General features: G+C 25.4%; 1 protein-coding gene across 1 annotated transcript in view; it reads right to left on the bottom strand.

Annotated features, from left to right (window-relative positions):
- The window catches only part of LOC136989454 (uncharacterized), a 105,531-nt gene that overhangs the window by 575 nt on the left and 80,091 nt on the right, over positions 1 to 24,865 (bottom strand). Inside the window, exon 3 of the mRNA XM_067287608.1 lies at positions 4,966 to 5,248. Coding sequence (XP_067143709.1) covers positions 4,966 to 5,248 — 283 coding nt within the window. The remainder of the gene's footprint in view (positions 1 to 4,965; positions 5,249 to 24,865) is intronic.

The raw sequence follows: 24,865 nt of genomic DNA, 5'->3' as shown, positions 1-24,865 counted from the left end.
CTCCCCCTCCCCGTTCGACTTACATTATCATTATTCTCTTCATTTAATGATATCGTTAACTACATAATGTGTAAAATTTACGTTCAAACTATCGATTTATAAGTAAATAAAAGTAGTTAAATTTTTTATTAAGATATTTTCTTTCGTAAGATTATACTTCTAAAGTGAATTGTTGCACGTAATTTACCGTCGGTTTCGACCGAATTATAGTTTAGTAACATTTAATTAACTATAAATGTTCCTTGGTAATGGGGTTTCAACCTATGTTGAAGAGTAACAGATTTACTTGTGTTATACATTAAAAACGATTCTTTTATAATCTTTTAAGCAATGTTTTTATTTTAAATTTGTTAGAAAGGCGTTAAATTTTATAAAATATCGCATAAAAATTGCGTTGTTCAAAGCATGTTTTATTGTTTAAATATGTGCCACTTTAAAAAATAAATGAATTTCGTTAAAATTATTTTAAAATTCTTTCACGCTGGCAATACTCGTCAATTTCTTTTAATTGTGTTAATTTTAACTGTGACGTAACATTTAACTCTAACACATCTTACGCTAGTTTGATTGTTACGTCACAAAACACGTGGGTTTTTTCCTTTTACCTATAACTAAAACACACGTGCAAAATATAATCAGTTACTTGCAACAATTGTTGAAATTTATTATTTTAATAAATTTAAACAATATGCAATTAATTTATATATTGTTTAAATGTTATTATTTTAAATATTAAATTAGTATTTCTTACATTACAGTAGTAATATATACATATGTCACGAACTTATGACTCACTGTAGCAATTATTAAAGAAATAAATAAAGAGTAAATTAAATTAGTAACTAAGTGGTGCAGTAGTTGTTTTCTACTACAATTATTTTATAAAAAGAATTAATAATTTGTTAGACTTTTTCATGAATTTATATGAAGAGTTTAAGCACAAAATGACACTTAAATCAGTCGATAAAATACAGTTTTTTTACATATATTCACTCTGTCTATAGTTACAAATTGTTAAATTATAATTTTTTCCCCTATAATTTTACTCGTACTTGAAGAAAATTGCAATTTTAAGAATGAAAATGAGTCATTCTCACCAGATGTCGATACTTCAAATATATTCATTCGCTTTACATTTATTTTTTCGATAGATATGAAATATTAATGTTGACTAAAGTAGAAAGAAATATTTTTTTCCTTTATCGATTTATCATAAAATAAATTTAGAAATAATTAAAAATAAATTAAATTATGGATTTTATATGTGAATTTTTCATGCTTTATGTATATTTGGAAATACTTTTTTCCCTCATTTTTTTTTTTTTTTGTATAAAAAGTAGCAGAATTTTTTAAAATAATTTTATTTTTATTTTCAAGAATAATTTAATAAATATTTCAAAAGTTTTATGTAACATTAATTAATATGCTTTACGTATATTGAAGGTGAGGATTGATAGTAGATTTTAACATTTTACTGTTCAGGTAACGTACAATAAACACCCTATTTAATACAAAATTATACGTATTTGTGTATACAGATGATCCACATCATCATCTTTTTTTCATTTTTAACTCTTTCTACTTTGAAGACACTAAGAAGGTTCATCATCATCATCGTCATCAATAACCTTAGGCTTGGTGTCCGATGCCTTTCTCATAACTTCTCTCGACATCTTCCTGTTCTTTGTATGATAGTCAGTTGTGATTTGGATGCGTACCATTCTTCTATATCATTTACGTACTCCGTAAGATCTCTCTTATCTGTTTGTGTCATTCATAATCCAAAATCAAGGTCATAATGTTTCGTTGATCATTCATTCTACACTGTAGGGTCGTATATCTAAATTCATGTAACTGTAACTCATATACTTACCATAATATACCTGTACTGATATACCTATACTCACATACCTACACTAATATACCTGCACTCATAAAACTAGACTCATCTATACCTGTAGATTCATAGTTTTTGCTGCAGTTTCTTTAGCAAATTTTAATTTACAATTTTACAGCTTATTACACCTTCTTACAGCTACATAATATAAAGTGTCTCTCATTGATCTATAAACAGTGTACGTCACACTTAATACTATATAATGCAAAAGTAATTATATCGAAAATATGGCGACATTACTTAACGTAGTATAGTATTATACAGGGTAATATATACGGTAAATTAAATAAAAATTGCATAAATTTCTATCGAATATGAATTTAGAAAGCATTTATATAAGAGATTCTCAACTAGAAGATCGCGAGCTCCGTGATAATCGAAAATCGTACTGATGTGAGATTCGAACTAAACAAGGTTGAGAAGTACTAATTTAAATTAATACAGGCGTAGATAACATAAAAAGTGATTTAGAAATAAGAATATATAACCAATATTTACAGATATATTTCTAAAATTACTAATTTAAATATTTATACAATAGAATATTTAGTATAAATATAATGATTTAACGCTGATCTTTAGTAATGAAGTTATGATCGATCTTAGACTTGGAAAATTTATATCGGTAAAGCATATTTACCAACAAAAAATACATATATCAAGATTTAATGGCATTTATTAAACTTTGATTATGATTAACACGATATAATTCAATGTTTTTGAAGTAAAGGTAAACATTTAGTTTTAGTTCCAAATGATATCATAAAGAAAATGTTTGAAGAAATAGGAAAATATGATAAGTTTTTTTATATTTCCTAAGCGTGGAATGTCGTAGTAGTAATTAGATTTACTTTTCCCACTTCGGTAGTAAATTAATATAAGAAGGAACCTTTAAAAAATGTTATTATAGTTGATAAAAATATACGCTGAAGAATTTTTGCGAGGTACTATATATATATATATAAAGATTGGAAAGGACGATTGATAGAATATCTAAAAAAATGTTCTAAAATGAAAGAACTTAAACAGCTTTTATCCAATCTGGGGATAGAACAGTTTGGTCTACTGATTCTCCACAGTATTTGTGACGTCTCGTTGGAAAGTCGCTTCAAACAGAGATGACAGCTGCAGTCATAACTAAGGATGTCGTTTTTTCGATAACTGCTGTCATCCTAGTTGTAACTTCTCTAGATGGCTAACTCTATTTTTCGCTACGATGCACGAAAACTTCTCAGATCGAAAAATTTTTGTGTTTCTGCTCGCTGAAAAAAAATATATACTTTCCTTGTTGCTTCAAAATTGTCCCTTGATGACAACTGGCATTTATGAGAGAGGAAACACATCAAAGTGACTAATTCTTATAAATAAATTTCAGTATTTATTGTTTAATTAAAGCTGCAAATCGTAGAATTGGAGTAAAATACATTAATTTTTTTTCTTTCCTGAAATTATATCAATTATTCTCTTTGGTTGCAACAATGATATCGAAAAGGAACAATGTGGATAATATATTAAATAAAGCTTTCTAAACTATCTGAATTATTAAAATAGATGATTTTAAATCTCCATTAATGATTAATAAAGCAAATTTGTTAAAATAAGACAATTAAAGCGAAATTTTCTGAAGGCCTCAATGCGTCCTCCTGAGCTTCAACAGGTTATTACTTTAAATAAATATATTCACTTAATTTTATAGTTTTATCAGCAAATTTTAATTCGTTCTATAGAGACGACAATACCAAGGTGTCAAACAAAGATTATGCTGCTACGCTTTGGTATAACATCAGATTAGATACCGTATGCATGAATCATGTCAGTAGCTATAGTTGAGAAAAATCCATTAAATTCAATGTTCAGCAGCGTACAGGTCAGTGTATCATGACTATTGAATCGATCGAGTTGTGTGGCGACTGTGGACTCCCCGATGTCCTGTACTACATGCTATCTGCATCTCTTTACGTCACATACACAATCGATACCCATCTCTAGTGACAGCGTGTAATATCACCGCCCATTCTGTATCCTTTCCATATCTTTTAAGATAAAGGTAAGTTCCTTCCCTGAAGGAGGATGGAAAATTATATTTTTTTTGTTTGTTTTTTTTGCTAAGAAATTCCTTTCTCTTTCCTCCTTTTTTTAACTTTTTCTCCCAGTTTTAAACATTGTTTTTGTTTGAATATGAAATAGTTTCGTTCCCCCTATTATTACTTTGTAGAAATAAAAATGGAATGGGAAAAAATTACCAAAGTAGAATTGCATCTTTCTGATAAATTATGCTTCAAAAAGCAATTTTTGAATTGAAAAGTTTTGTAAGTAATGTTGGTATTTTAGAATTTCCGTAATATCTGCTGAAAATGATTTTTTAAAGTTATATAAATATATATATATTTAAATATTTGCTGATTTTTCATTAAAACTTTTCTATTTATAATGATGTATACGAGGAAATTAATGAAAATTGTTGTCAATTCATCGCTTGTTTCTGCGATAAAAATATTTTTTCCTGATAATTAAAACATTGATCATCATCAAATGATGAGATTTCTGCACGATTTTTAGCCTTGTAGATGATAACCTATAACAATTATATTGAGCTGAATCGTTTTAAATTTCTAATAGTTTATTAACATGTGATGTATTTTCGAATTTTTGAGTGCCGTGTTTGGATAGATCGTCCCGGAAATTAGAGATATCATCGTAGTATATAACAGTAATTCTAAAATTATACCGAAAGTATTCTTGGTTAATTGAATAATGAAAGAGCTGATCATCGTCTCAAATTGATCTGATTTTTACGTCATTCATCATACGTGATGGAAAACTATCCCACTCTCAAATATAGATCAAAATAGATATTTAAGGTCAATTCAAGTTCAATTTTAAACGAATTTCAGGGCTAAATGAAAGATGAGAGGAACTATCATCTAGTGTAATCTGATATTCTACATCATTTATAGACTGTAATTATTAAAAATTATTTTACCTTAATACTCATCACGGAAGCTTAGCATTTAAGCAAATTATATTAAATAATAATGTTAATCATCATCATCTTCCTTTTTGCTTACCTTCTTATTATTTCTCTTCTTTTCTCCCATCTGTTTTTATCTTTCGCTTCAAAGTTCTTGTTCCTCTTCTTATTCATATTTTTATTCTTCGCCTTTCTCTCCTTCATCTTTTTATTCTTCTTCTTTTTATTCCTTTTCTTTCTCTCCATTTCTTTTTTTCTCTTCTTTTTCTCCAGCTTCTTCTTCTTCCTTTTTTCCCTCCATCTTCCTCTTCTTCCTCTTCTTTCTCTCCATAGTTTTCTCTTTCCTCTTCTTTTTCTCGATCTTCCTCTTCCTATTCTCCCTCCAAAAACAATTCATATTTAATTTATAAATGGAAATTTATCATCCAATTAATGATAATTACGTTTAATCAATCTTCTTATACATCTTAAAATACATCTGGTGATGATGATAACGCTTCTGAAACTCAAAGTTTATAATTTATGATCAAAAATATATTTAAAGAGATTATTAAATAACTTTATCATCATCTAGAGAGATTTTTTAACCACTTTAAACGGTTTCTAAGTTGGTAATTCGCATGAAACATTTCAAAATTATAGTGTTTTTCTTTACATTTTTCACACTTTTTCCCCTCTCCTCTTCTCGGATGAACAGGAAGATAAACTAAAATAATTATAGATAAATTCCCAAAATGTAGGGATTATTTTTCAGATGGAGAAAGAGTGATAGGTTTTCTTACCTTTAGGGACTTATTCTTCAATTTTTTCTTAAACTATTCCCTTAAGAACTGAGCTAAATTTTAAATTATTGCAGAGAGAAACTGCACCCCTTCAGGCAAAGAAAAAAATAAAAATAAAAAATAATAATAATAAATCTGTAAGCATTTTGATAGGTTTAGAAGTAACCTATCAGAAAGGAAATTTTAAATTTAAATTTATATGATTTAAACAGCCATTTAAAGCTTAAATATAAATAATTATTATTTTTTATTTTTTATTATTTTTTGGAATTTTGTACGAAGATAATTTCAATTTTTACACGTAAAAAGTTATATTAATTTTTAAAAATCATTTATGATTTATTATGTAAAATTTAAAACAAAAATTACACTTAAATATCAGTTAATTCAGTCAACTGACTATGTGGTGACTCAAAAACCAGTTAACTTATTGTTTGCAGTAATTTAGTAATATTTGCAGAGTTTTGTGAATGGTAAAATATATAAATAAGGCAGAAATTTCGTCTTTGCATTAGTTAAACTGACTGGCGATCCTGTGTATTTATAAATAATATTCATAAATATATTCAACAATTGTAATTAAAATTAATTCATTTCATTACAACTATTTTCATTCATTTTTATAGTCATTTATATGTAATTTTATATAAAATATTATAAAAAATTAATGACTTTTGCAAGAGGTCATGACCTCGTATGCTAATTATCATTAAATAAAAATAACATAACTTTATTATTACCGATTTTCATAGCTTTTTTTATAATATAATTCCTGCTGTATTCTTAAAAATTCATGCGTTTTTAAACAAACATAAATAAAAAAATAACAAGCTGCAAAGCCTTACAAAACCACAATTTACTCAACCATATCGATACCAGTGATTGAATAAAAAAAAAGAAGGAAGAAATTGTTATTCTCACTTTATTCCACAGCCTGAAATTCTCCTTCCTTGGTTTCCCTTATGAACAAACAACGAGTAAAGTTGCATATAAATAATTCAACCCTACATAGACTTAAATAACTACCTCTTATGGTTCATCCGGCACGTAACAAAATCTTTGTATTTTTATACGTCAATACTCTATGGCAAGAGGAAAGGGAAAAAAATGGAGAAGAAGAAAGAATAGGGGAATATATATATATATATATATAAAAGTGAAGAAAAGCAGAAATTTTAAACTGGGAAATGTTACTAGGTTGAATGCTCTTTCTCTAAACGGTTTAGAGAAGCGTGAAGAATACTCTATCCCCTGGGTGAGTGGTTGGTATGGTGACTAACAACGTTAAGAAAGATCGGATCAATGTGAGAAGTTGACTGATAAAGCTTTAGTGATTTACTTTATGCAATATAACTTAAGCGTGTGTATGCCAATCTTCTTGCTGTTGATTTTCTTTACTCACCATTTCAAATTATATATATATATTGGGCGTTCTTTAAAAATAATTTATTGTATGTGTTACGTTTTAGAAAGTTTTCTAACGTATTATATTAATTACAGGTGTATTTATCGATTTATAAAACTTGCATCCTCTATCAAACTTCATCAACAAGTTCAATTGGATGGTTGCTCGAAAGAGGATTAAGTACTGGATAATTTAAATTGGTATATATGCAATTTAGAGTATAAATTAAATTATTAGTTGTTTATATTATGCAAGGTTGTAAATAACAGATTTTTGTATTATTGACTTTTTTAGGAGGCTCTAGAGGCTCTTGATCATTTAATGATGAACAAGGACATTTATAATTTACAGGAGCTAAAGATGGAAGCTGTTGGAGCTCTTAATCTGATGATGATGAAGACAGGATGATTTTAGAAGAAAGTCGTTGATCATCTAATGAGAAATAAGAGCTCTAAAGGCTCCTATTCATAGTCTACAGGAGCTAAAGATAAAAGCTGTTGGAGCTCTTAATCTAATGATAATGAAGACAGGATGATTTCAGAAGAGGAGCGAAAAAGTTCTAAAGACCCCAAATAAATTAAAATAATAAAAAACTATCAATAATAAATTGAGAGCAAGAAGTCCAAACTCCAACAAAATACAAAGATTTAGATGAAGATTTCTATACATTTGTTCAAAATTATTATTAAAAAAAGATTAAAATTAATTGAGAGATTAATTTTAATTTTTAACAATATATTTTGATTACATTTTATTAATTCAAGGCATTCATCAAATATGTACATTAAAAACAATCTTATAGGCGAAAATATTTAATTTTGTTGCTAAATTTTACACAAAATCTTTAAGTAAATATAAACAATCGCTTCCATATTTAGATTTAACGTCACTATTTGCTTGTCTCTAAATCGAATAATTGACGCACCGAAATTTCATCGCCATATTAATTTTGACGCGACACCACATGTAGGGATTAAGATGTCGCGTTGCGTCGCGTCGCTTCGAAAATTAAGATGGCGTACTTCTTCTTTAGCTTCTTTATGAGTTAAATTAAACTGTAATAAATTTTTTAAATAAAAACTTCAAAAATAAATTATTATTATTATTATTATTAATACTTTAAAATTACATTAAAAAATTAAAACAAGAATAATTAAAAAGATTAATTTAATTTAGATTAATTATTGAAAACTGCAAAAAATTATAAAAATTAGTTTAAAGGAATTTTTGGAGCAACCGAACCTCTGAACAACGGCCACTGACGGCAACATAAAAAGTGTCCGCCGTTTAGAGGTGGCCTTCATCGGAGATACAACTGTATTTAATCTTAAAACAATTCTTTGTCACTATATTTAATCTGTCAAATGTATTTAATCTTAAAACAATCGAACCTGTAAACAACGGTCACCGATAAGAACATAAACAGTTATCGCTGTTGGAAGTGTCCGTTGTGTAAAGGTTATATTTAATACATTTCCATACAATATACTAAAGAACCGGCTGCTGTTTACAGTGGCTTTTATCGACGCTGCAATTGTATTTAATTTTTGAATTAAATATTAATTTTAAAATAAAATAGTTACTTATATTAAAAGCAATTTATTTATTTTAAATTATAATTTTTATTACATTTATATACATATAAAATAGAATAGAATAAAATAAATATTTATGAATAATACAGTTTGATTTATATAGAAAAATTTCCAGTTTACAAACACTTATAAACAATCAAATTGTGTTATTGTGATAATAGCAATTGCCTGAAGTGTCATAAAAATTTAGAAAAATAGTAAGATTAGGAAATTTGAATTATTTTATGATAAATAAAATTTCGTTTATTTTACATAAAATTGACAAATTTATTTATTCGTTATTAATAAAACGTAACAAATTTTTAATAAAATTAATCTAAAAAGTTTTAGATTTAATTTTTAATTTTATAAATACAGTCTGACCATCTTAGCTGAGTGGATAAAACAACTTTAGTCGTGGGTTCGCACCCAACTATTGTTATCAGCTATGGATTCTCACTTCATCAGCAGCTGAACAGAGGTTTTTTTGTCTAAATTGATGCCAGTTTCCAAAAGAAAGTCCTCTCCCTTTGTCAGACCACCCACGTGTCACGTATACAAATAATCCAATCCACTACATCGATCTAATCTAATGGATATAGTTGAACTTGTGAACAACGACCACTGAAGAAACATGAAAAATTACCGTTGTTTGGAGGTTGGGAAACATTTCAAAAAGAAACGTTTCTGAAAAAATGGCTGCTGTTTATAGGTGGCCATTATTGGTGTAAAGTTCTTAGCATCTCAAATAATTTAACATTATATCGCAAATATTGAAGAAAACTCAATGCAAGATGCTAAATCTATTAAAATTTTGTATAAAATCTTTAATATCTTGAAAGACTCACCATATATTATTCAGTGAAAAGATTATCTCAGGATAAAGCCTGAACATCTGTGAAGTTTAGAATTCTTATAGAGATTTATCATATTTTTAGGATTTTGTAACCAATATGTTAATATAAATAAGAATGATTGGATCGATGGAGTAAGACAATGCAACAACTTCGGTGATGTAACAAAGGGGGCGAGTTTATATTGAAACTTGCAACTATTTAGGTGTTAGACACGTGAAAAAACTCCACGTTAGTGCGAACCCACGATCAACTTTCCTATAGGAAATTGACCTCTACTTAGGTGTTACATGACTGAAAAATCCCAGAAAACTGCACGAGGTTCGAACCCACGATCAACTTTCAGTTTTCAGTAATTTTATTCACTCAACCACTAATAGATATTAATTAAGAAGGCTTAAATTTAATTTAATCATTTGTACGTCCAAATCTACTTTTATTCAGGATTTTGTTCAGGATCATTCAGAATTTAGTCCTGTTACCAATTCCATTATCTAAATGTATGCTGAAGATTGAAGAAAATTAAATTCGTACTCAAAAATTTCAGATAAACCATTATAAGTAACTTAAGATCTAATCGTCTAAAAAACTAATTAATTTGGTTTAAAATAAATATATAAATTTACAATTAAAATTAATGATTTTTCAATAAAATATTTTAAAAAATTTTAAGATTTTTAAAGTCTTGTAATCAAGAAAGTCGATGATAAATGTGCGATGTTCCTGCTAGAAATCGGTTTTACATGAATACGAAATAAACCATCAATAATATTCTTACAAACATAATCTAGATACAATAAAACCTGTTTAAACAGGAATCACGCAGTACCGTTTTAGACAGGTTTTTGCCTATTTTATATTTCGATATAATCTTAACTCACTTGAAGCTTGTACTCGTTAGCAATTAGATATCCATCGTGATAAGTACTTAATGACCATTAGAAAACGTTTAAAGTGAAAAACAGGTGGACGATTACCAAGAGTAAACATTGTTTACGGGTTCATTGTAGATCCAAAGCTTAAAAGACTTATCGTTGAAGAAATTTCACTCGGTTTTCTTTATACTGAAAAATTCTTTTCTTCTTCTTTTCTTCTTTAACAGAAAAACCGATTTTATATTAAGGTTATTTTTTTCCTGTGTGTTATATCTAATTCGTCCTATTATGTTCTACTAAATTGTTTCTTTAAGACTGTTTTCAGGAAACTATTTTAACAAAGTTTCTCCAGAATTTTATTCTTGAAATCTCTTTCTTCTTTATTACAGCTACATAAATATGAAATTGAAAAAGTTACAATTTATTTCCTAAAAAAAAAAAAATTTGTGTTTATTCTGCTTCATCAGTAATAATTAGTTTATTTCTTTGTATTTTAGAAAATTTAATACCATGATTAATTTTTCATATTATAATATTGAGAATTATTGAAAACCTTTCTTGTATTTTTCTATGTACGATTCATAAATACAGCGTTATAATACAATTTCCGAAAAAATTTTTTTAAAAAGTGCACAAAAATCTATTAATTAAATGCCAGAGTTTATTATAAAATCTTATATATAAAATTCTCGTGTCACAATGTTAGTTACCTTACTCCTCCGAAACGGCTTTACCGATTTTTACCAAATTTCATATGCATATTCAGTAGGTCTGAGAATCGGCTACTATCTATTTTTCATACCCCTACACCATTTCCCCCCTTTCAAAAATATATTTATATATGGATTAAGGCTTTTATGTCCAACAGATGGCGCTAACTTCCGACGACCTAAGTTTGCTTTTCTGTCAGGCATTATGCTTTTCTGTGAGAATGGACTGAAGCAGATCATTTTCTATCTATCTATATAAATAAAATATAACGTTCGTTTGTTCCTACCGATTCCTTTGAAATTTTGACACAACGTTGCATTCGAATACGCACGTGTTTTTATATAATATACACGTCGAAATTCCCCCCAGTGGGGGGAAATGGACGGGATTAAGGCTTACCGTGAAGAACTCGGCTTCTATTATACTATTTTACATGCGGTTTTTTGCGTTTTCAATTGAGTTTTAATAGGTTACGTCAACAGAATATACACTAAAAAGGGATTTTTTTGAAATTCCCCCCACGGGGGAAGTGTTATACATTTATAATAGATACATTTTGAGCCACAACAACGCGTGGCCGGGTCAGCTAGAAATTACCTAGAATTAATTTATATGGCAAAACAACGTTTGCCGGGTCAGCTAGTTATTTATATTATTGTATAAACATAAGTAGTTCTCTTTGAAATATTACAGATAGACAACCTGAAAAATTTTAGCGAATAATGAATTTCATAAGATTGTATTGACGATAATTGGTTAAAATAAAAATTAGATAAATATTTAAAAAAATAATAAAAAAATAAGCGAAAAATAAATAACATTGTAAAAAATTAGTAAAAATCAATAATTGGTTAGAATTTTTATTTCATTTTAAATCAACCAATCATCTTATCAAACACCAATAAAAAAATCGTTATTTACATTATTACACAGAGAACCACCTATGTTACATAAGCGATTTATTTGCTTTTTTTCTCAATTTTTTAAAAATTTATTTTAAAGAACGAAGCCTTAATTTGTTTATTATTAATAGATTTCTTAAAATCTGCATTAAAATTTTATAAAAATATTAAAATGCAATTTATATTTCTCATTTTACGAAAGAATAATTTACTTCGAACATCAATTTTAATTTATTTCAATATTCCACAAAATTAGTTTATTAAACAAAGACGATTTTTCACTACGACTAAAATTTAATTAATTTTTGGCATTGTTTATATTTAAACAATTAGAATTTAATATTAATAATTAAAAAATGGACATATTTTTTACAAGTACCTTATCCGTCTTAAATATCTTACAACACATATAAATGACCTCATAACTTGATTTTCTTGTAAAGATATGCCTTAAAAAATTATATATTTATATAAATATTATTCTTTAGTTGTATCTTTACTAAAATATCGATTTAAATATTCAAAATTTTGGTTAACAGATGCGAATTTACCCAACATATACACTCATCCTACAAATCTGTACGCTGTAGAACCAGCAGCTTGTTGCATGTACAATTTGTTACATTGTTATGAAACCATGTCTCATTTGTCATCCAAATAAATGGTTGTGTCGACTAAGACACGAAACTAAATGAATTCTCATAATATTTGCTTTTATTTAATTTTATTCATTTCATTTATTTTCAAAATCTGTTCAACCAATAGGGTACATCATAAACACCATCTTTAATTCAGTTCAGACGTGTTATTTTTTTCAAAAAATAGTGGTTTTAAAATTCTTTAAAACGTTCTAAAAATTTTCTTTTACTAATTAATTCATTTTTGTTTATAATTTATTTATCTTTCTGCTATTTTTAATTGTTTTATATGCGTGTTGCTTGTTTGCTTGCTTGATTTCTCGTAGACTATAACACATAAAATTATGAAATTTTTAGAAAGTTTAAAACACATATCTGTCTTAGTGAATTGCTTATTATTTCGCTTATATGTCTGCAACTAACGCCTCAATGTATATAAACGCAAAATTCTATTTTTTTTAATCATGAATAGAGTTATCGTGCCGTGCTTTTGTATTTAACTTGCCCACTCGTTGGTTTGTCTGCGCACAAAATTTTTCAGAAATCAAAATAATTATAATACTTAAAACGATGATATTGTAGACTGACTACGGATACTGAATTTAAACGCATCAATGGAAAATATTTCTGCATAATTAACTAATGTTAAAGAAGAGGAAAAAACTATTAAAAATACATTAATTTTATTAATGATTAACACTTTTTGTGTGTGATTTATGTGACTTACGTGTAAACGGACTTAGAAAATCCATTCACAAACCAACAAAGTTAATAAAAATTCATTGACAACTCAACAATTTTAATAAAAATTCACAATGTTTTATTCTTAAATTGTAGATTAACCAAATCACTTTTGATATAAATCCTAATTAAACCTCGTAAAGGTCACAGATTGTTGGAAAAGTCAATACTAAAACAGAATCAGTTGTCTAAATCAAATCAAATAGAATCGAATCACATCTGTTTCAATCCCAAAGGATATTCACTCGCTTCAATCGCATCAAGAGGATCAACTAACTTTGATTCTAATATTTCTCTATCCAAAATCTTATTTAAGTAAAAGTTTTTTTTCTTTATATATTTTATTTTAGATAAAAAAAATTTTAATAATAAAAAAACTATACTCTAATCCAAACTTATCAATTTTTTAATAATTGAAAATTTGAGTACGACTTTTTATTATTATTTATTTATATAAAAATTTTGAAATTTTATTGATTAAATATTCTATTTTCATGTTGAAAAACAGTCGAACCTCCAATAGAGTCTACCTCTAAAAGTCGGCCAATTTCTATTTTCCCGTCAATGGCCGTTGTTCAGAGGTTCGGTTGTATAAGTAGATTTAATATTTTAAATTTTGCTTAAAGAAAGTGAATTTTAATTAAATTTTACTCTTTTTTTATTTTTTAAAACTAACCTATTTTAATACTAAAATCTTAATATATTTCTTTAAAACGACGTATTATAACGAGTTATATAATGTATATTTTTATTATTTTTATTTCGATATTTTAAAGAATATTTTTATGAAGGCCGCAAAGTGCGCATTATACATTAAACTCGCATTAAAAAGTCGTTTTTCTTGGATTAAAAATGGTGCAAGAGAATAAAATCGTGCTAAATCCTTTAAAAGTAATTTTTATAATTTTAAAATTTTAATATTCAATTTACATTATTATTTATTTAATAGATAAATTATTAAAAATATACAACATTTGGAAAGGATGCGATCAAAAGTCATAATATAAAGAGAATAAACATTATTATAACAAATATAATATAAAAATATATGAATAATTATAACACTTAGCATTTTATAGATATATTTCATTAAAAATACATAATTTTAAATGTTAAAATATTATTTTTTTATACAGCTATGAATATTATAAACATTAATATATCTAATAGTCACCGGGTGGTAAACTTTATAAAAAATTTATTTTTATTTTTCTACTTTTTTTATAAAACAATTTTTTATACCGATTCAATTTTCTTTATGAAGAAATATCATATTTACAGAAAAGAGAATTAAATTTATTAATATAGAAAGAAAATAAGAAAAAAACAAACTGTTGCGTTTTACTATTTTCTTTACTGTTTATAATAGAAAAAGATAATAATTAATTAAACTTTTTCTACTTAAAAAATGAAGAAGAATTGTATTTATATATATATATATATATATATAAACAATTTTTTTATTTAATTATTTTTATTATTTTTTAAAAGAGAAAACAAGTATAAACTATTTTCTTAATTATGATTTTTTTTTTTTTTGAAACTTGTCTTTGATAAAATTGATAAATTTCTGTTAATTTTTATTGTGATTTATACAGGAATATATTTCATTTTCTTTTAGTTTTTAACTATTATAAAATATTGTTTTAGTTTTATTTAAAAGGTAGAAAAAGGAGGAGGCGAAAGAGGAGGAGAGAAAAAGACTTCAATCATTGAAGCAAAAGATTCTCCTCAAGACAAATAAGGGCAACTGAAAATTGTGTTTGGCAGTAATTCTAACTTACGATTTCACCTTTTTTTCCAATATTTCAAATACGGGCAGTTTTATTTATTTATTTATTTTATAAATCATAAATTATAAAATGTATATCTCCACAGATAATGAATAATTAATAAAAAATATAGTGCCAAAGAGACTATTGCTACTGAATACATAGAAAATTATTCATAAAACTTAACTCATTTTGGTAATTTTAAGCATTTTAAGATTTTTAAAAAAATCTATAAAAATTGTCTAATTTTAAATATAATATATAGCACTGTATTAAGCCGCCCTAATATATATATATATATATGTAATTTAATTACAGCTTCATAATTCTATAAGTTTAGTATTAATTATGTGTTAAATTTATGATCTATAAAGTATTATATTAATAATTTTCCTTAATTTTTCCCTTCAAGGAAATTTAAAAAATTTCCCAAAAGTTAGAGAAATAATCAGAATGCCAATTAAATTATTTATTTTGATTGTTAAATGATTAGAAAAAGCTAAATTTAGAGTCCGAAATAAATCGAAATTCGAAATTTTAAATATTAAAACAATTTGAATTCGATATCATGACTATAATAATACTTAGAAATAGTAAAATTTAGATTCTAAATATTCGAAAATATAATTTCTGAAGCGTAGAGTAATAAGAACTTAAAGAATTTATAATTCTAAATAATTACAAATTAGAAATTGAAATGATTACAATTACAAATGTTTAGAAATTGTAAAATGTAAATGCAGCCAAACCTCTAAACAACGGCCACTAACGAGAACATAAAAATTGGACGTTGTTCGGAGGTTATTTCGTGTGCAATTATGTTCCTCAAAAAAGAATTTCCATTTAGAGATGACCGTTGTTAGGAGGTAGCCGTTATTACAGGTTCGACTGTAGAAATACAATACTTTAGATTAAATAATTATTAAAAGTTTAAAGATTTCGAAGGTAATTATTTTAAAATTTCTAATTATTGCAGAGTTATGAAATAAATTATACACATTCCCACTTCTAATTCATTTAAAATTATGAATTACAAATTGACTTAGAGTTATGTAATTTTAAAATATTTTACATCATAAACTTTTAAATTTCTAAATTATTATAGAGAAACTAATCAGATTATTCAGTTAAAATTAATATTTTAAAATTCATAAACTTAAAAATAATAAGAAATAAATTTATTGAAATATATAAAAAATTTAATTAAAAAATAATATATTCAGATTTCAAAAAAATAAAAATGAATATATATAAATTGAAGAATTATATTAATATTCAAGTATTTATGGAGAGAATTTAATTTTCCAATTTCTAAACAATTTAAAAACAAAAAAAATAGTAATTTTATAAAATATTAATAGATTTTTATCCTATCTTCTTAAGTTAACTTACCGTTTAAAGTAAATAAAATAATTAATTTTTTCTAAAATATAAATATATATATATACATAATTTTATTTACCTTTAAAGTAAGGAAAACAACAAAAAAATCCTTTTTTCCCCTCCTTTAAAATTTAGTTAATTTAATTTATTTTCAATCCTTAATGCACTTGTTATCAAAGGAATTTTGTTATTCGCCGTTTCTGTTTGTAAGTAGGATAAAAATTTATTGTTTTTCCATTTATTGTGTTGCTAGAACAGAGAAATTACTTTCATATATTTTTATTATTATTTGTTTTCTTGGCATTACCTTATTCTCGGTAGAGAAATTAAAATTATATAAATTTATTTTCTTTTTTTCCCTTCGTGTTTGTCGTTCTTGCATAATACTTTTATTTCACTTGATTATAAAGTTTGTTAATTTCTCTTAAGTAATGTAATTAACAAAAATTTCTTTAATGTACTGATTAAAAACAATGAAAGTAACTAATGTTATGTAAATGCTTTTTTCTGGTTTCAGCATTTGTCACTTTTATAATCTAGTATCATTTTGTAAATTTTGTCATTCAAATTATTTGCAAGGACATTCGGGGATATTTAAAGGACAATTCAGTGATATTTTAAGGAATACTTAGGAAAATTTCGGGATATTTCGAGAAATATTTATGGAAATTTTGGGATTTTTCAAGAAATGTTTAGGGAAATTTCCGGATGCTTTAAGGTCTAGCTTAAAAAATTTCAAAGGTTTCTAGGAATACTTAGGAAAATTTCAGATATTTCTAGGAATATTTAGTGAAATTTCAGGATTTTTAAAAAAATATTCAGGAAAATTTAAGAACATTAAACAGATAATAAAGACTGTTTGAAAGAATGCTTCATGACATAGTGTTAGTGAATAGGCTACTAGAATATTTGAAGGAGTTTTGGGGGATATTTAGACTAATTGGAAAGACATCATGTGTATTCAAAAGAATCTTCAGTAATATTTAAAATTATTCACAGACTGTAAATAACTAAATATCATTGAAATTGTTATTAGGGATAATTTAAGAATATTATAAAGTTATTAGAAGAAATATTTAGGAATATTTAACGATAGTAAATGAGATATCAAAATTATTAGAGAACTATTCAGGAATAAAAATGAAATTTTCAAATATCTGTGAATTGCGAATATTTGAAAAGTTATAAGAAATATCTACAGATGTTCTAAGAAATATTTAGGGTAACTGTACTTAAGGTTTTCAGAAATATTTGAGAACCTGAATGTCAAAATGTAATTATCTACAATATTTGAAAATATCTTATATAATTGAAGACTATTCGACGACATTTAAGTAATAGTAAAAGAATATCAAGGATGTACGGCAATACTTAACGATGTTTGAAGAAACATTCAGAGTTATTTCAAAAGTATTAACTGATATTTTAGAAATAATTATAAGATATTCGAGGATATTTAGAGATATTTAAGGGATTCTGGAGAGATATTCAGGAATATTAAAGAAAGAAATTTTATTTAATATGAAAAAAAGCGTTGATAAGGGAAATTATTTTAAAATTTCGTAAATTTAACTCTTCGGATGAAAATAAAATTTGCATTTATATAGCACAATAAATCCATTATGCTTTTTTTAAAAAAACAGGATATTCTTTGAATATGTGTTTCGGAGTTAAAGTTAAAATCCTTTATGAAAATATTCATAAATGGAGTGTTTATACTCGTAGACAATTTTAAATCGTAGAATATAAAATTTTCTAAAGTTGAAAATGACATTTTAGAAGAGATTTAGTCAAGTCACGCTTCAGTAAAATCATCCCTTGACTTTCTAAGCAACGTCTCAGCCATCAATCTCCCCAATTAACAATTTCCTTTCACCATTCCTGAATACAGACTACACATAATGGAAACAGTTAAATGGCAAATCGTGAATTTTCCCAAAGAGTGAAGATTTCATTACACATAATTCTCGTACGACAGCAGAAAACATGATTTTTATGAAAACAAATGATTTTTCTCTAAGGAACATTTAGTTGTTTCTCTTTTATTTTTTATCTTTTCTATTTATTTCACCCCCTTTCTATCAAAAAACTGTAGTAGTTTCCTATGATGTTTGGTATAGCATGACAGGGATTAAAATTTATAAGACATATAAAGTTATATTTTTATTTTTTTTCGTTTATTTCTCTGTTTGATTGAAGACTCATATGATGATCAAAATGATTTATTGGCTGAAACTGTAGCGATTCTGATTTATTATATACCTTACTTTTTAAGTTTCTATGGTTAGAAATCACAGGGATAGAAAGGAAAATATTTAATTTAGAAATATAAAAATGTAGTTTTTAGAAAATATTTTTAGAAGTATGATAAATGCGTGAAATATATACTTTACTTTTTTATATAGTTTATAGACCAAATCACTTCTTAACGTTTTATTAAAATATCAGGTTTCAAATATTTTCATTTAAGTTAAGTAAACTAAAAACTAATAAACTCAATTTAAAATGTTCTATAATTTGATGGTAAATTGAATCGTTTCACATTACGATTTTTTCTCTTCCTCTCTTTTGTGTGGAAAGATTTTCGCACCCCTGAAAAATCTGGTAGCCTAATTTTGATTTTTAATGTAATACAAAATTTTATACTAAGTAAACAAAAATTTCCCTTCAATTATAACATTTCCCGGTTCGTAATTGAGTTTTAAAATAGAAATTTCTTAATAATAGGGAAAATTCTTGGTTAGGGAAATTACTTTAAAATTTTCTGAAATTTAATTTTGGAGAAGGAAAATTACTTTATTGTAAGCAAAATTCTTTCTCTTATATCAAAGATTTTTCCTTGCAAGCAAACATATTTCCCTAAACGAAAGTGATTTTTCCCTAACGTAAGGAATTTAATAACTTTTTAATCTTACTAATTTTATATTTATTGCATGTTTTTCATAGTTTTTGTAATTAAACACAAAATTTAATAAATATTTTGTGGATTAAGAAATTAAACTTCTTAATCCACAAAATATTCATTAAATCTAAACAAGTGAAATTTACTCATTTAGGAGAGTATTTTATTATTATTTGGGCAAAATCTCCCATTCGTTATCATGTGAATTATAAATTTTCCTATTTTAAAGTATAATATAAATTAAATTTTATATCAATTATTAAAATTACAATATTTAAATGAATAAATGTAATATACTTTTGCTAGGATTTAATCATTAATATGCATATTATCTCATACTGTACGTGTGCTTTGTATTTCGCATGCTTAAAATGAGATTTTTAACATTCGCTTTCGTTTTCTGAAGAAATAAATAAAATATATTTATCGAAAATAAGCTTTTTATGAAAATAAGCTTTATATACGTCCACAAATGCATGAAATACACTAAACATAAACTGAATATATTCCATTTTGTATAAGTAGTAGGTTTATCAACTAATAAAAATAACATATTTCTGTCAGCAAGAGAGCAATATTTTTGCTATATTTTTTCCGTTTCTTATATTTATTTTGACAAAAATTTTGCTTCAAATCCTTTTTCATTTTTCCTTATCGATAAGAATATATCAAGTTTTACTGCAGCATCTGATCAATCTTACTTTAAACCATCTACAGCTTATTTATCCATCTAGTCACATATACTTAAATTGTAAAAAGAAATCCCCAAATAGTTATTTATATTTAGATATTTTATTCATTTATAAGAATAAAATATAACAAAATTATTTAAATGCCTACAAAATAAATTACTTATTTATTTAAAATTTATTGTAATGTTCTATCCTATCGAAAATTGGTTTCTTCAAATTTGTTAAACTGAAAAGATTCTCTAATTCCATAAATTTCCCTAATCTATTTCACTCCGAGAAAAGTCAGAAAATTTCCCTGAATTTTTTATATATTACGATGTTGCTTTTATTTTTAAAATTCTATAATTCCTTAAATTTCCTTAAATAATTTGTTCTTCAGGAGAAGTAAAAAATCTCCAAATTTTCCTGAATTCAGGGAATTTTTCCTGAATATTCCTGAACTTTTTATAGGTTCTAACTTTTACTTTTTTTAAAATCAACCTAAATTTAAAGGCAAACTTTGTTATGTAAAATCGCTTAATTTTCCCTGATAAAATTTATTTTAATTTAAAAATTATTAAAGATTTAACTAAATTATATATGAAAAATAGGTCTTAAAGTTTGAGGATAATTATATTTTTAAGATTTTTTTAAATGTTGTAATATAAGTTTGAAAATTCTGAAATTTAAAAATATATATTTATATGTATTTACTTTTAAATTATAAATAGAAGAATTTTAAAAAATTCTGAAAAAATATGTAGAAAATTGTAAGGAAAACAAGTAGAAATTTTAGAAAAACATAAAACTATGTTTTTTTCTTTTTGTTTTCTGCACGATATTCTAAGAAAATTGAAGAATTGAAAAATAATTTTTAAAAATTTTTTAAATCTATATTTTATAAGAAAATTATGCGAAACTATTTAGGAAAATTTCCCTGTAAATAAGCAAAACATTTAAAAATTTATACTACAGTACATATAAGTATGTTGGCGTTTTTCATACAAATAAATAAACAGTAGTAAATATTGACTATACGTAAACGTGTAGGGAATTTTCCCCGAAAAACTGTTGATTTAGGGATATATTTGTAGGAAAGTTTCCTTAGATGTTTCCCTACAATTTTCTTATAAAACTTTTCGAATTACGTTAATACACTTAAAGGAGTATTATAAATTAAATATTATGAAATAAAAGAAACCGCGATAAACTAAAATAATTCAATTTTCTACGATCTTTTGCACTTAAAAAACGAAAAAAAAAAATTCCCTACATTAAATTTGCTTTTCAATGTAGGGAATTTTTCCTGCAATTTCCTTTACACATTTAACATTATTGATGTGTAATAATTACGTTAATACACGTAAAAGAGTTGTATAAATTAATTATAAAATAGGAAAATTCCTATGATGTTAACTTCTAAACTATAAGGAAAAAAGAGAGTTAATTTCTCTTGTAGCATCTTCCTAAAACCTCCAATTAATTTTTCTCTGATGAATCTTCCTCTTAAAAGCACCAATTAATTTTATTCCTGACGTAACTTTTCCTGAAAGTACCAATTAATTCCGTCAATGATGTAGCTCTTCCAATAGCCGATTGATGCTTCTAATATTAAGCTTCGTCTCTTTCTCTCCCTTATAAGAAACCAAGATTAAAGAAAAAATTTACTTATATTAAGAGGATGTTACTCTTCTTCAAAGTGAATTTAAAAAAAAACAGAAAGTTCTATACAAAAAAAAGTGCTTCTAAGAATCTACGTTCATATACTTCAAAGATGTGGAGCATCTTCTACATCCGCATCTAAAAACTGATAATACATTCAGCATAGGCAATAGACGGAAATTAAGAACATCTCTAGAGAAATCATCTGTTTATACTTTTAAAATAGCTGTCGTTTTTCACCAATCCCTGTGTGCGACTTAAACAAAAGTGTATAGTAAATTTCCTGCTGAATGCTCTCTTGTGGCAACAGTGCAGATCGAGCATAAAATTAAAAGACATTTCGTTGAACCTTTCAACTTTTAAGTTTGCTTTCTAATGACGACGTATCTAAATTCTCTATAAATTTCTGTTTATTTCGTTTTATCTTGTTTTTTTTTAACGCAAAAGATTCAAACTTCTAAATATACAAATTTAAATCTATATTTCGTAATTATTTAATTATAGAGTTAATTTTTGGTGTTTTTTAAGTATATACTTTTTCTAGAATTAAGCTTCTAAAACAAAACTCAAATCGAGGGGCATTAAATAAGACTCTGACTGTTTAGCCGTCCTATTTTTAGGATATAAATGTATATAAAATTACGTTACTTTTATAAAAAAATTACATTTAAATAATTTTAGTTTTAATGATAATTAAACTGAATATAATTTATAAATAAGCATAAAATATAATTAACTTTCGTTATGTAAAGTTAAGAAGTTTATTCTACATAAACTGAAAATTATTGAATATTTTAAAAGAAAAATCACATTTATTCGAAGTAAAATAGTTTTAGAATAACCACTGAATGTTATTTTATATTTTAACAAAGAATAAAAATAAGATTTATACTTTAAAATGCTAAAACATTCCGATTTCTAGCCCTCTTCCACGCAGTTTATTTTGTAAATTAACAAAAAAATTAAATTTCTTTCATTAAAATAGTAAATTTATACAATCAGTCATTGACATATTTTTGTCTAATGATAATTAAACTAAATATTATTTATAAATAAGCATAAAACGTAATTGAATTTCATTATGCAAATTTAACATTTTACACTCTACATAAATGAGAAAATCTTGAATTCCTATAAGAAAACTCATTAATTCCAAGTAAAAATGTTTTAGAATAACTACAGGACATTCTTTTACATTTTAACAAAGGAAAAATATAAGAAATATTTTTTAAAAATCTAGAAAATCCCGAATTTCTAACATACTAAATTCATGCCAATCGCCCCAAGTATAAGAATAAATCCTTAGAAATTCAAAATTCATAACTCTCTATTTAAAGGATATGCACTTCCTGAAGTAGTTAACTTCTTATTTCGATAAATACAACTTATAAAAGATTTCTTTACGAAAAAAAGAAGAAAATCTTGAAATTCTGACTATTCAACGCCATTTTCGAATACAGATGTAATTTTTTTCTTTTTTTCATATGTTGTATCGGTTATACCAAAGAATTGCTGATGTTGAATATCGTTCCAATCTCCAAAATCGTATCATTTACTGAACTTGAATAGATATCCGGTGAATATTTTTCGCTCCGAATATTTTTTTGTAGCTGTTCTTTTTTCTCCTTTCCTGTAAATACTTTTCTCGGGCGATTTTCAACTTGTATCTGAACTTATTTCATCGTAATGGGATGTCTTTCAGCACTTATACAAACCATCTTTCATTTGTGAAAGGTATTTTACCTCTTTTTAACGTTTTTCTGAAGTTGTTAGTGACGCTATTCAGCATCTATTATAGGGGGAAAAGTGTTTTTTTAATTGATTAAGTCGTTAAAATTTATACGTTTTATATTTTATATGCTAAATAATTAGTAAATTGGCTATTTAGAGTGCAAAATTTAGATTCGAAATGTATCAAAATACACTTAGAATCTAAATTCTATGTTTAGAATGATTAGAATTTGAAATGTTTAGATTAAAGAATAATTATAAATAAAAGTGTTTACAGTGTGAAATAGAAAGGAAATAATTGGGCTTCAATTTGAACGAAAACTGTAGACCTATAAATTGCCACTATCGTCCGTCTGTCTTTCGTTAATCTGTAGAAATCTGTCTAACATGTAAGACCATTTGTGGAAAGCTTAAAGGCAGGAGGCCCCAATAAACTATACTAGAACTTTGAGCCAGAAATGACGTTATTTCAATTCCACATTTTATCCTGAACGGAGTTAAATAGATGATTGACATAGCTTCATTGTTAACAGGAAAAGTATGATTTACAGGGGTAAAATAGTACTAAACTTAAATGCATTGTGACGAAAAATTGCAGCCGCAATTGTGACCAGATAACAGTAAATAATTGCTCGTTTAAAGTCGAAAATAGTTCTAAAATAACTAGAATAAAAAAGCTTAGAATTAGCAATATTTATATTTTAAATATGGCATTCTAATGCTTTGAATAATTGGCATTTAAGAAGTTTAAAATGAAAATAAATTTATAAATAAATAGTTTATACATAAAATAATTACAAATTAAAAATTTTAAACTCTAAAATGACTAGAATTTGAGATATTTGAAATGCATATAATGCTTAGAAATTGAGAACTTTAAATTTTGAATAATTAGAATGCGGCAAATTATATTAACGAGTAATTAAAATTAGAAGAATTTGGCATAGAAAATAATTACAAAATTAATCTTTTATGGATTAAAATAAATATAATTTAAAATTTTTGACTCAAAAACAATTAAATTTGACATATTTCGAATATAAAATGCTTAGAAGGTGAAAAACTTAGATGCTATTTTTTAAATGAAAAATAAAAAAAGTAGCCCAGATAAGTGTTTTTAAATTAATTTCTTTTATAGTTTAAAACTTAATTTGAAAATCGAACTTATCAACACAACATTTTCCTAAATTTATTTTATACAGCAGATTTGTATACAAATTAATGAAATTACTTGCGGAATTAATAAAGTAATAAAGACTTTATTGCTTTAATGTAATAAACAGTTTATAAACGAAATTGATAATAAGTGATAAACACTTTATTGCTGGAAACAATGAATTGTTTAATTATGTACGCTTTTGGAAATATCAATATCTTTGTTTGTTCAAACAGAG

This window comes from Centruroides vittatus, unplaced genomic scaffold, assembly GCF_030686945.1.
Source record: "Centruroides vittatus isolate TY-2023 unplaced genomic scaffold, ASM3068694v2 scaffold_576, whole genome shotgun sequence".
Classification (NCBI taxonomy): Eukaryota; Metazoa; Arthropoda; class Arachnida; order Scorpiones; family Buthidae; genus Centruroides; species Centruroides vittatus.
The sequence above is the reverse complement of the archived record's forward strand: the minus strand, read 5'-3'. Positions and strand labels throughout refer to the sequence as shown.